The sequence below is a fragment of the Lampetra planeri genome, unplaced genomic scaffold (genome assembly GCF_965212315.1).
Source record: "Lampetra planeri unplaced genomic scaffold, kcLamPlan1.2.h2 scaffold_1316, whole genome shotgun sequence".
Lineage (NCBI taxonomy): Eukaryota > Metazoa > Chordata > Hyperoartia > Petromyzontiformes > Petromyzontidae > Lampetra > Lampetra planeri.
In genome coordinates this window covers 19,041-30,712 of record NW_027614033.1, presented here as the reverse complement: position 1 = coordinate 30,712, position 11,672 = coordinate 19,041, and the positions used below count along the sequence as shown (strand labels likewise).

The 11,672-nt window shown below is 46.9% G+C and overlaps 1 protein-coding gene across 1 annotated transcript; it reads left to right on the top strand.

Moving 5' to 3' along the window:
- The first annotated feature begins 31 nt into the window (after positions 1–31).
- Positions 32–10,151, top strand: PRRC2B (proline rich coiled-coil 2B). Its single transcript, XM_078622102.1, is given in 30 exon segments — positions 32–156; positions 856–1,019; positions 1,615–1,699; positions 2,054–2,430; positions 2,522–2,703; positions 2,800–3,001; positions 3,121–3,279; positions 3,282–3,324; positions 3,484–3,808; positions 3,810–4,181; positions 4,184–4,362; positions 4,364–5,512; positions 5,880–6,069; positions 6,196–6,297; positions 6,402–6,543; positions 6,717–6,793; positions 6,932–7,224; positions 7,317–7,390; positions 7,393–7,430; positions 7,505–7,543; positions 7,545–7,698; positions 7,781–7,878; positions 7,966–8,093; positions 8,185–8,386; positions 8,388–8,432; positions 8,626–8,790; positions 8,904–8,983; positions 9,085–9,157; positions 9,471–9,680; positions 10,062–10,151. Coding segments are annotated over 30 exon segments (5,562 nt in total).
- The last annotated feature ends 1,521 nt before the right edge of the window (positions 10,152–11,672 follow it).

The following is an 11,672-nucleotide window of genomic DNA, read 5'->3' as shown; positions in this document are numbered from 1 at the left end:
AGCCATTGACACATGATTCTTCTGTTGTCAGATGTGCTCGAAAGAGACACGTGAAACCCCTGGTACCGATCATGCCCTCACCACTGTAGCAGCACCAACCCGATTTGACAACAAACCCACTTTTAGACAGAGTTTCCCCAAACCTGACCTTGTTAAGTAAGTACATTCCCAATGCATGCCGACACTTTGACATCAAAGGCGGATTTACACTTGAAATGTCTGCGCTGTGTCTCTACTGTCTCTGCTCCGTTCTCAGCGCGATTTTCGTTCACACCGGGAACGTTTCAGCAGTGGAGCGAGAAGTACTGCCCGACAAGTACCGCGAGACAACTAGGTAGAACGAGAGTCAAGAGACAGCGTGAATACACAACAACAAACAAGACCGAGGCTTTGTTTCCTGATTGATGCTTCAGTTTTCATCAGCTTTCACCACCACACATTCCTCCTCAATCTTCTTTTGGGTTCAACCAAGTATTTCCTCGTCCATGACTCGCGTCCTGTCTGACCTCCGACGTACCTGTGACTCTCCTACACACATTGGAACATTGTGGTGTTTTAGTGTGAAAATTGACTGGATTCTCTGTGTTGTATTGTGTGTAACTTCCAGTCTGAGTGATCTGCTTTGTGGAAATTGACACATCTCAGCCACAGCTGCCCGCCTAAATAGAACGAATTCCATCTTTGGAGGGGCAGACGCGGCGGTCGCTCCAGAGACACTGCTCAAACGTGCCACAGTGCAGCCGGCGTGAACACTGACTGACTTGAATGACTGTGAATCGCAGACGCTTCCAGTGTAAATCCGCCTTCATACATCATCATGTGACCATGCGCTAACTTGTGCTGCTCTGATTGCAGTGGTGATGTGAGAAGGGAGAACCGCTTTGTCCGAGCTCCTCCTCGACTCTCTTCTCAGCCCATCCGGAGGCCTGGTGACAGGCCACAGCGCCCAGCTATCATCAATCCAGATGACCTAAAGGATCTAGATGAGCTTGACAATGAATGCGAGGATGGATGGGCTGGTCAGTATTTCCTGATGTTACATGTCATCTCAGTTATTAATTTATGCCATGCCCCAGCTTCTTCATTGTCAGTGCCAGCAGTTTGTGCGTGAATCAACGTGGACCCTCAATGGAACAGTAATGTTTGGTCAAGTCTGATAGTCAATCCATGAAAAGGTTTTCATGAAGAAGCCCTGTTTTTTTTTCTTGGCTCCATATAGCTGTTGCTGTTTTTGTCATGCATTAACCTAAGGAGCAGAAACAAACCTGTTCCGTTGTATACTAGTTTGCAGAGGCACAGGTTTTCTCCACCACCTATTTTTCTGGATAAATGTGAATTCCCTTTTCTGGCTGGTTTACCTAGACATTTCAGAAATCATTTGTTATCCACCTACTAAAGTACAAGAACACATAACACATTGTTTACCTGCTTTACACAAAACTTGTATCAATCTGTCCTTAAATATATACAATATACTCCCTACACTCACTTACCTGCACAACACGAAGAAGAATCAGCCAGTTTTCCAGTTGACCACCTGACCACCTACAAGTACCAGCAATCTCTTCCCAATTTTGTCCCTTTCCTCAGTGTTTTGTTTTTTGTTTTTTTCAGGACTACATGAAGAAGTTGATTATAGTGAGAAGCTGAAGTTCAGTGATGATGAAGACGAACACTCCGGTGATAAAAAGAAGATGTGGTGAGATCTCTTGCGTCACAGCTCTTTCTCACATTCGCCTGTTTCTTGGCTGTTGTCCTGATTTCAAATGTATTTGTTGAACTTAAAGGGCTGAGTGGGAGCGGGAGAGAGAGAATCAGCGTGACTGCCAATCCTCCTCTTTAAGTTCAGGTGATGCGCCATATGCCCAAGAGGGTCCTGAGGATAGTTTTTCTTACCCACATCATCCCCATGAGCTTTCTAAAAAGACCAACACCAGATACCTTCCCATAGAAACCCAGGTAAGTGCTTGTAATGCAGTGTCATTCCCATTATCAACTTATTTTGAGACTAGTTAACGCCTATTAAGTTTTGCACTGATGAAAAAATACCTAGCTTACAAGAAACCGTAATCTTTGTCTGCTTCCAGTCCCAGCAGAAAATCAATGAGTCATTAACTGACCATGAAGATCACCAGCGCCATTCTCAGACACAGGCTCCAGCCAGGGCAAAATATGTGTCCCCTGAGCTGTCAGAGGCCGTTGAGCGAGCCCGCAGACGCCGGGAGGAGGAAGAGAGGCGTGCCCGGGAGGAACGGCTGGCTGCCTGTGCTGAAAAACTCAAAAAGCTGGATGAGAAATTTGGGAAGACTGAACGGCAAACTTCAAGGACAGAGGAGGGCCCGAAAGATGGAGAAGGCAAAGAAGTCCCTTTGTCTCCAAACAGGGAACAGATCAAAGCCCAGCATGAGAGCTGGCAAAACAGCACAAAAGGTAACAATGTCAACTTTGTTGAATTTACACACAGATGATAAATTGACATTGTAAGTTCAAACAATGACGCAATGTGATGAAATGATTCCAGATGTAAACGAGTGTCCCTCAGACAACTCCCCTAGTCATAGTTGCCTTGAGGAACCGAGCTTCCCCACCTATCGCAGCAGTGAGGATGATGGTCAGGAGCCCTCCTCCCCTTCTGGAGACTACACTGGACGTCACCCCACCAAACCCATTCCACCCCGCTTTCAGAAACAGCACCAGCAACAGGTGAGTGCTCCTGTGTTTGCTCCTATTCCCCCCTTATCCCAAAGCCCCAGAGGCTTTCCAGCAACATTGTCTTCTGTCTGTTTTATCTGTTCATAGGAACAGGTATACAAGATGCAGCACTGGCAGCAGTCAGGTCATCCTGCCCCGTCTGGCACAACCCACACACAGCGGGGCTACTATCCCCCACATGTCCTCGGGTTTGACCCCCGTTGGATGATGATGCCGCCTTTCATGGATCCCCGCATGGCTCAAGGACGATCTCCTGTGGACTACTACCCCGGTGCTGTCCACTCCTCAGGTGAGCACTAACTGCATGAAATACCACCTCATCTGTATGTCTGAGGTCGGGGGGGGGGTTCTCAGGTTTTTGTTTTTTGGAAATGTCCTGGCACGATAAGATGTACGTGTTTTTGACAGGGATGATGAAACCCATGATGCATCAGGACCACTTGAGCAGTCCTGGTTCTGATGAGGGATGCCATCCCAACCTACACCAGGAGAGAAGAGCCCCTTCCACGGAGCCTTATCCTGTCTGGAACCAAGATGGGTACCCCATGCGCAGCTTCACTCCCCCTTACAGAGACATCATGAGAGCTCAGACAGCGTTCAGCCTGATGACAGGTCAGTTAGTGTGTAAAAGTCTGATTATACCATCATTTCTTTGTTTGATATCCCTTTGCCAGGTCACAAAGCAGTGTAACTCTGTAGTTCTATGATTTGAAATTGACCCCACTGATGGTGTCTGAGTCTCATTCTTTTTGTGCCCTTCCCCCTCCATAGAAGTGATATGGCCTCCACCCAACAGGACTCATTTGAAGAGAGGACAAGTGAGTGCTTGACCCACACTAAAGAGAATCTCCCACATCAAACTTACCAAAGCCGAGGCCCAGAGAGAGAACACCATGACCAAGGGTTGCTGACAAGCTCCCAGAGCCCGTCACAGCATCATACAGGCAGTGAATACCCGAAACAAGACTCACGAGACAAGCGCCTGAAAGATAGTCCTGAATCTCATGACGAGGTTTTGGATAAGGACAATTGGAAGAGAGAAGGAGCCCAGAAACAAGATGAGGGACTCACTACTGTTCAAGGCCAGTGGTCTGAGGCCTAGTTCCTGTTCCAGTACTGGTGTCGGACAGCCTTCTGAGTCCGGTGGGCGCACCTTGACACGCAGAACTGGACCAATCAAGAAACCCATTCTCAAGGCTCTGAAAGTGGAAGACAAGGAGAATGAAAAGCCTAAACCAGAGCCTGAAGAGAAAACAGTCCCCTATCGCCTAGAGAAAGAAGTTCTTACTAATGTTTATGACTTAAAGAAAGATAACCAGCCTGCAAGCACCAGGCGCTCAGCCTCACCTGTTGTTGAGAAACAGCCTGAAGAGAGGCAGCGGCACTCACCCGCTCCCGTCAAAACAGATCGGCCCCCGATCACCCAGATTGAGGAGCCAAAGGAGAGCCACTGGGACAGCGTCAAAATCCATCATATCGAAACGGTCAGGAAAACCGTGAGTTTCCCGCACCACGGCGCAATAACTGGATCTTCATAGATGAAGAACAGGCCTTTGGTGCTGTCAGGGGAACAGGGAGGGGACGAGGTCGAGGTTTTAGGGACTTTAACTCCAGAGGTGGGGCCCGTGGTAGCCGAGGTGGAAAACAATCTCAGAGGGTCTTATAACAGTGGCAGTGTCAGTGGCCCTCAGCGGACAGGCCGAGGGCGAGCACAAGTGAGAGACCTGAAGGTAGAAGAGTTCCAAAGGGGCAAGCCCAGAAGGCGCAACGTCAGTGAGACCTTAAGCGAAGCCTCGGAGTATGAGGAACTCCCCAAGAGACGGCGCCAGAAGGGATCTGAGAACGGAGATGGCTACACGGAGTCTGGAGAAATCCGCAAAGCTGACCAGGACTCTTGGAGATCCAACAAAGTATACACAGATGAACAGGCAGCCATAGATGTCAGAGAAAAGGCCAAGTCCAGCAGGGGATTTGGAGGTCGTATACTTCCTCCCAGACTAAACACTGGTAATTACAGTCGAAACTTTGGAGGCTCCAGAGATGTTTCCACATGGAGGGGCCGTGGCCCTCAGTTTAGCAGCAGTGGTGGTGGCTCAGTGCAAGAAGACGGTTATGGCCCTGGAGTTGAAGCTAATTACTCCCGCAGGCCTCCTGCTGAACGAGAGACTTTCAAGTACGCACCTAAATTTACTGGCTCCTTCTTAGAAAATGGCACAGAGGAGCGTGAAGGAGAATATTACTTTGACAACGATAACCCTGACAGGCAGGCGTTGAGGAGGCGGCGTCCACCACGTCAAGACAAGCCGCCGCGCTTCCGTCGTCTGCAACAAGATCGGGAACCTGGCTCAAACCAGTGGACAAGTGATGAGTACATAAATGGAGACTTTGCAAACCCTTGGCCTAGTCGTCCCAAAAGCAGTGGGGACGAGAACTGGCCCAGTGGCCACTACTCTGGGGGACGCTCTAGCCAGCATGGTCAGGTGGAGGACTGGGAGTCAGGGTCAGACAACAGTGACTTTGGGGACTGGAGAGAAAAGCGAGGTGGAAGTGGAGGGACAATCACACAGGTGCATGGCGACGTTCCCTCCGACTCCTGCCATAGTGAACCCGGCTCCATTGAGAAAAGGGAACTTTCCAAGAGAAGCTTCTCCAGTCAGAGACCAGTGGTGGAACGGCAGAACAGGAAAGGAGAGCCATCGCTGCTGGACACAAGCAAGATGACACGTGCATCTGATAACCCCCCATCCACCTCCTCTAGTAGGACTGACAGCTGGCAGAACGGAGGGACGTCCTGTAAGAGGTGAGTCAACCAGCTTTTATGTGATTCACCAGAGTGCTTGTGTTGATGTCGCTGCTATACCAAGTGATGTTTTTCATATCGCGGTTGTAATGTGCAGCCCTGTCTAGGCTTACCTGTATGATCCCTTATAATTTTTTGGATTTAAGTACCTGTAATAGACTTTTACAGACATTTAACCACCAGCTTTATCAGTATTTTCCTTCTCAAATCTTGAATTTCCATCTTTTTTCCAAAAGTGATTGTCACTTAATTTGAGTCTTACAGAGATGATTCTGAGATGTGTAAGGTGACTTTTTTGTAACCGTTTTAATAGGTTACCATAATATCAGTTCAAACCTCTTTGTTTTTCTGTTTTTCGTGTTTTCAGCAGGAGCCCAGACGATTCAGGTCTAGTCTACGGCCTGGAGCAGGCGGAGGAGAGAGAGCCGAGTGAGTCGTCAGGAAAGAAATTGGACAAGGAGCTGAAGCCGGGACCAGTCAAGGCAGACTTAACTGAACCTCTGTCCCAGTATGAGCTCAGCACCTATCCAAGTGAGTCAGGATTATACATTGTTTCTGTTTGGGTTCTTCTTCTATTTGGGTCGCAAAAAATGAACCAACTCAAAGATAAAACCAATGCTGCTTCAGCAGTTCCTTGTTAAATTTGAACTGAACTTGCCTGCTTGCAGTTGAAGGAGATGTAGGGGGGCGCTGTTTCAAGTCCTGATGGTTACCAGGATGCCCTGTCCAAAAAGCAAAGACGCCCACAGGAGGATGACAGGAGGCGGAAAGAACAGGGACCTTCTGTAAGTAAAACATGCTCGTTCTGATGCTGTCTTGTCATGCTGATTGAGTGACTGGATATGAGGGTGTGTGGTCTAATATGCTTTTTTTTTTTAATCTCTGTTAGGTGCCAGTGAAGAACAGACCTGTCGCATCCAAGATACCACCACGCTTTGCCAAGAAGCAAGGAAGTATGAGCATTGAACAGGCTGAAGAAGCTCTCACTTCCAATAACCTGGGAACAGAAATCTGGGAAACCAACAGCTCAGGTAATGTGCACATTTCTATGCATATTTGTGTCAATACATTTAAAATACGCTGTTTTATTTGACTATGTAGAGAATTCGTCACATTTGTGGGGTTTCCACATTCGGTGCATCCAAATGGGATGTAAAAATACAAGAAGTTTGCATTGTCATCCTCACATTTGTTTGTTTTCCAGCTCTTTCAGTTCAGTCTTCAGGGGGAGACTCATGGACCAAACAAGTCTCCTACACTGGAAGCGAACCCAACTCTGAGGTAGCACAATACAGTTGTTCCGTACAAATACACCTGAACTAGATATATTATTTTGAAGTGCACTGTTTCCACATGACAAATTAGTGGCAGTGGTTACATGTGTAAACTCTCAAAGTGGTGCCTTTCCCCCTCCCCTAGGACTCTGACGCTGGACCGGAGCAGAGTAAAGAACAGCACAAACCAGGACCCATTGGAAATGAGCGTTCCTTGAAGCACCGCAAGGGTTCCGAAGCTGTTGATAGGCTGGAGGGGGGGCCCATCTCTCCAGTCAATGGTGTGGATCTGCATGTAGACACTGTGCTCCCAGTGCCCCCCATCGAGTTTGGCGTCAGTGCCAAAGACTCTGATTTCAGCCTGCCACCAGGCTCCGCCCCAGTGCCTGTGTCCAATCCTGTCAACAAGCTTCAGGACGCTCTTAACCACCAACGTGAGTGATCTCGCTATCGGTGTGGTTGAGTTATTTCACATCAGTAATATTTTGGACAATAGACAAATGGGAGGAAGATCTTAATTATTGATGCAGCAACTTTTTGTCCATGTCTGTCTGTCAGAGTATACCTATGCTGCGTTCCAACCACCTTCAACCTGGCATCAACCTCACCCCATCTCGTTTCCGAGTGCTGACCTCACTCTTAAGGTATTTTCAAACGTGCAACAAGTGTTTTTTGCACTGTGATATCCAGTTTAAACCATAAATCTCTTTTTCCACAGATGGAATCAGCACGAAAAGCATGGGAAAACTCTCAGTCCCCTCCCCGAGCAGGGCTCTCCAGTCGGAGGTGCTTCAGGTGCTCAGCCCCCCTGCAGTGTTGGTTCTTCCAGTGGTGTGAGCTACAGCTCCTTCGGAGGGGTGTCCATGCCTCCAATGCCCGTGGCTTCAGTTGCACCCTCTATGTCCATGCAAGGTAAAACCAGACTTGTAATTCTTTGTTAGAACACACGTTATATTTGAACTAAACTAACCTGGGTTCCCGTCTTCCTTTGAAGGTAATCATATCCCCCCATTATATCTGGATGGTCATGTCTTTCCCAGCCAGCCCCGCCTAGTACCACCCACAATGACCCAGCAGCAGACCTACCAACAGGTACACACACACACACACAGACACACACTCAGTCCAATATGTCTGCATTTTTTAACTTGTCACTGTGTCATTTGTTGATCCGTTCAGGCAGCTGCAGCCCAGCAGATTCCCATCTCTTTGCATACGTCTCTTCAGGCTCAGGCCCAGTTGGGACTCAGGGGCGGTCTGCCCGTTTCTCAGTCCCAGGAGATGTTCAGTTCTATTCCGCCCTTCAGGTACTATTACCTCAATCTCCCGTCATAGTAACTATTTTCTGTCTGCCACTCTCCACTCGTTTTGTTGCTCTGCTCCTCTTCCTCCGCGAAGGTCCCAGGTCTACATGCACCCCAACCTGTCTCAACCCAGCCCTATGGTGCTGTCTGGTGGTGCCCCTCTCAAGGGACCCTACTCAGCTTTTCCCAGCATGCAGCCCTCAGACATAGTCAAGCCTCAGTCAGGCTCCCACTACCAGCCGATGAATGGCAGCCAGCAGCTGGTTTATGACAGCCCAATTAACCAGGGACCCGGGACCCAGTATGGGGTCTTCCCAGTTAATGGATTCGCAGCTCATCCAGGTGAGTTGGTTGCTGCAAAAACAGTTCCATGGTAGCTCAAGGCCTTTTTTTTCAACATAGTAATATTTAACTCACAATGACTATAAATATTTTATTTTATTGTTTTATTTATTTGTATTATTGGGATTTTCTCTTGGAGATGAATAAACATATCTATCTTTGTATCTCTCTTTCTTTCCTTGTCTTAAACCAGGTGACCATGCCCTTACCTGGCTCTCAGCTGCGCTATGGATCAGCTCAGCAACACCTCATCCTCCCACAGTCCATCCAGCTCCAGCAAGGACAGAATCTGTCGGTCGGAGCGCCACGAAGAATGATGCCACCTGGCTCTCAGCCTGTCATCACCAGTAGTCGAGAGGTACGACCTTAAGACTCAAACGAAACCGGTTTGGTCCAAGCTTGCCATTCCTCTTAGTGATAGATGATTCTTGGTGCCCTGACATAGTGTCGTTATCATCGCTCCATTCTCAGGGCTCACAGATGGATATGAAAGGTTTCCAGTTCTCTGAAAAACCAAGTCATTCCCCAGGCATGTCTGGAGGTTCCTACAGGTGAGTGAGAAGGTCCAAGGGCGATGTGTGACCTCCAAATACCTCTGCTCTGTGTATAAGTCAAGTATGTGAACATTCTCTGTTGTTCCTCTCCTCTTCAGACCTGGATCTGCCAGCCCTAGCGGCAAGACCTCAGGCCCCGTTGGTCCACTGCCCACACACTTCACTCAACAGGTATTGACGTCTACTCTGTCAAATATATGCCAGAGCGTTTTACCATAATGGATATTTCTTGAGTCATCCATGTGCCATGAACAGTGAATCCAGCAAGCTTCTGTTCTGCTAAAAATCTGGAATAACAAGAATACAATCACCACACACATAACTGATAGTTGACTGAAAACTGGCTCAGTTAAAAAATAGGAGACATGACTCCAACATGAAAATGCTGTGAGACATTCAGTTATGGCATTTTAATTTTTTTTTTTTGTCTCTGCACTCAACCCCCCACCCTGGTGTGCCCCGTTCCCCCACCTATGGCGAACAGGTTTCACCTGCTCAGGGCAGCATGGTGATGCACATGCGTCCCCCTACCACAGGCCCATTCCCCAACCCCATCCAGAGACCAGTCATGCAGGTCAACAAGCCTGTGATCATACGCCCCCCCCCTTACCCCAATCCTGGCCGTGACCTTTCCCACTCCACCCCTCCCTCGGCCCCTGAGCCCCCTGTCAAAGGGCCAGAGGATGGCATGAAGGTGAGCCACCCACTGTAAATATAGGTAATTTAATTTATTCAACTTTCTTTTCATATTTCCATGTATTCAGTGTGTGTCTTTGACTTGTGGTTTTGTCCGACAGGTCTTGATAGAAGTGATGTTCAACATTTTTACACTGATGATGATAATTGTTGCTGTGCTATGAAAATTTTATTTGCAGAATGTGTTTTCTAAAATATTATCCAATAACGTAAATGGTCACATTTTTAAATATTTATACAACTGCGATTATATAAGTCGTGGTTCCAAAACCTGGTTGTAACATTGTCTTTTTTTGTGCAGAATAAACCCATGCGAGATGTGCGCAAGGCAGTAGGAGAGGGCAAGACACCATCTGGGGCCATGACCAGCAAACTCCAGGAGGCCCTAACCTCCACAGGACAAGCAAAACCAGCACGCACGGGGGCCATCAAACCCCAGGCTGTTAAAGTGGAGGAGGGCAAGGCCTGAAAACGGACCTTAAAATCCTCAGCACCGCCCAGCCGACCGACACAAACTCCTGTATTGAACTGTCAGACCTGGACACTTATTTCACACCACGTATAGAGATATATAAATATATATAAATATATACATAGACACAAACACTCTTTTAAGCAGATCTCTTCAAGGTCCTCTTTAATTTATTATTAGTTACTTTTAAGGGGAGAGTGATAAAGAGAAAAGATATTTCTGTTATTTTCTCGCTGAAAAACGGGGAATGGAAACAAGCTAATGAAGTTGGAGGGTTTGTTCTTCACACCATTTTGCCAAACTGTATTTACACCTGCTCATGGACTTACAGTCGTTAAGACCAGGCAGACACTTGAAATAACACATCACACGAAGAAAAGTTTTTAAAACCAATTAAAAATGCAGTGGGGCAGTTGTTTTGCTATGTTTTGCTAATAAATGTTCAAGTTATCACCCATTCATCCTTTTGGTAAAGGACTTCTTTTATTAAATGACAAAATGCATAATTCTAGGTTGTGGACATGGTTGCATGTCAACATGTGAAGCGCATCACCCTTGAAATGCATTTTTTGGGGTTCTTCCCCCAACCATTGAACTGTGGCGGAACTGCTTAGATTTGTCGAGATGCTATCTTTTCAAGTAATTCTTTGCTTTTACACTCAGTCGCTCCATCTCCTCTGGATGTAAACTGAAACAAAAAGATGGATCTTTTTACCAAAATCGTGTCGCTTCCACGGGAACTTCACTGGCATTGAAACAGTGTGTGCATGTGACGTGCTGAACGTGTGTAAAGTGGCGGGACTCCATCCTAGAACCTAGCAGCATTTCACAAAGACTACTTGACCTCGGCATTCGTTATCCTGCCATCAACTGTGTGGATGTTCTCAACCAAGCTGGAACAATTTGCAGTTCACTGTGGTGTTTGTGGACAAAGGGAAGATGCTGCATTCACAATTACTGTAAATGACACACACACACACACAGTGGCTGATTGAAATGTTAACGTTCTGCTTGCTGTGTTTTGGTTTGTAAAGAGTCAAATTGTCTGTTCATGGACATGTGACTGATGATTTTACATCTGTAAACTGGCGGGTTTCAATTGTTAACCTGCATCCGTCTGGTCTCTGAGGTGGCACAAGCATTAACTGCAGCCAAACCATCATTATCAGGGTCCAACTAATGGTCACAAAGGGGACAAAGCATTTTGCGTTGCTTGAGTAAAAGTACGGTAGTTTTTTGTTTTTCTTTTTGGAAGCACTGCAGTTACATTGGACTACAAAGGACTCAAAGTGTTTATTCTGCTTGAAAATGTGAAGCTGTTGGGATCATGATTGTTTTGTTTTTGTAAATGGACACATGATGCCGTGTCATCAATTGCTTATTGCAGTGCTCCATGACACTACAAAATGTTCTGATTTACCTGGTGTATATGTACATATATATGCATACTTAACTGTACTTTTTTTTTTCCAGTGAGGGGAAGGTTAAGACCCACATGTCATTTTAAATATTGTGGCA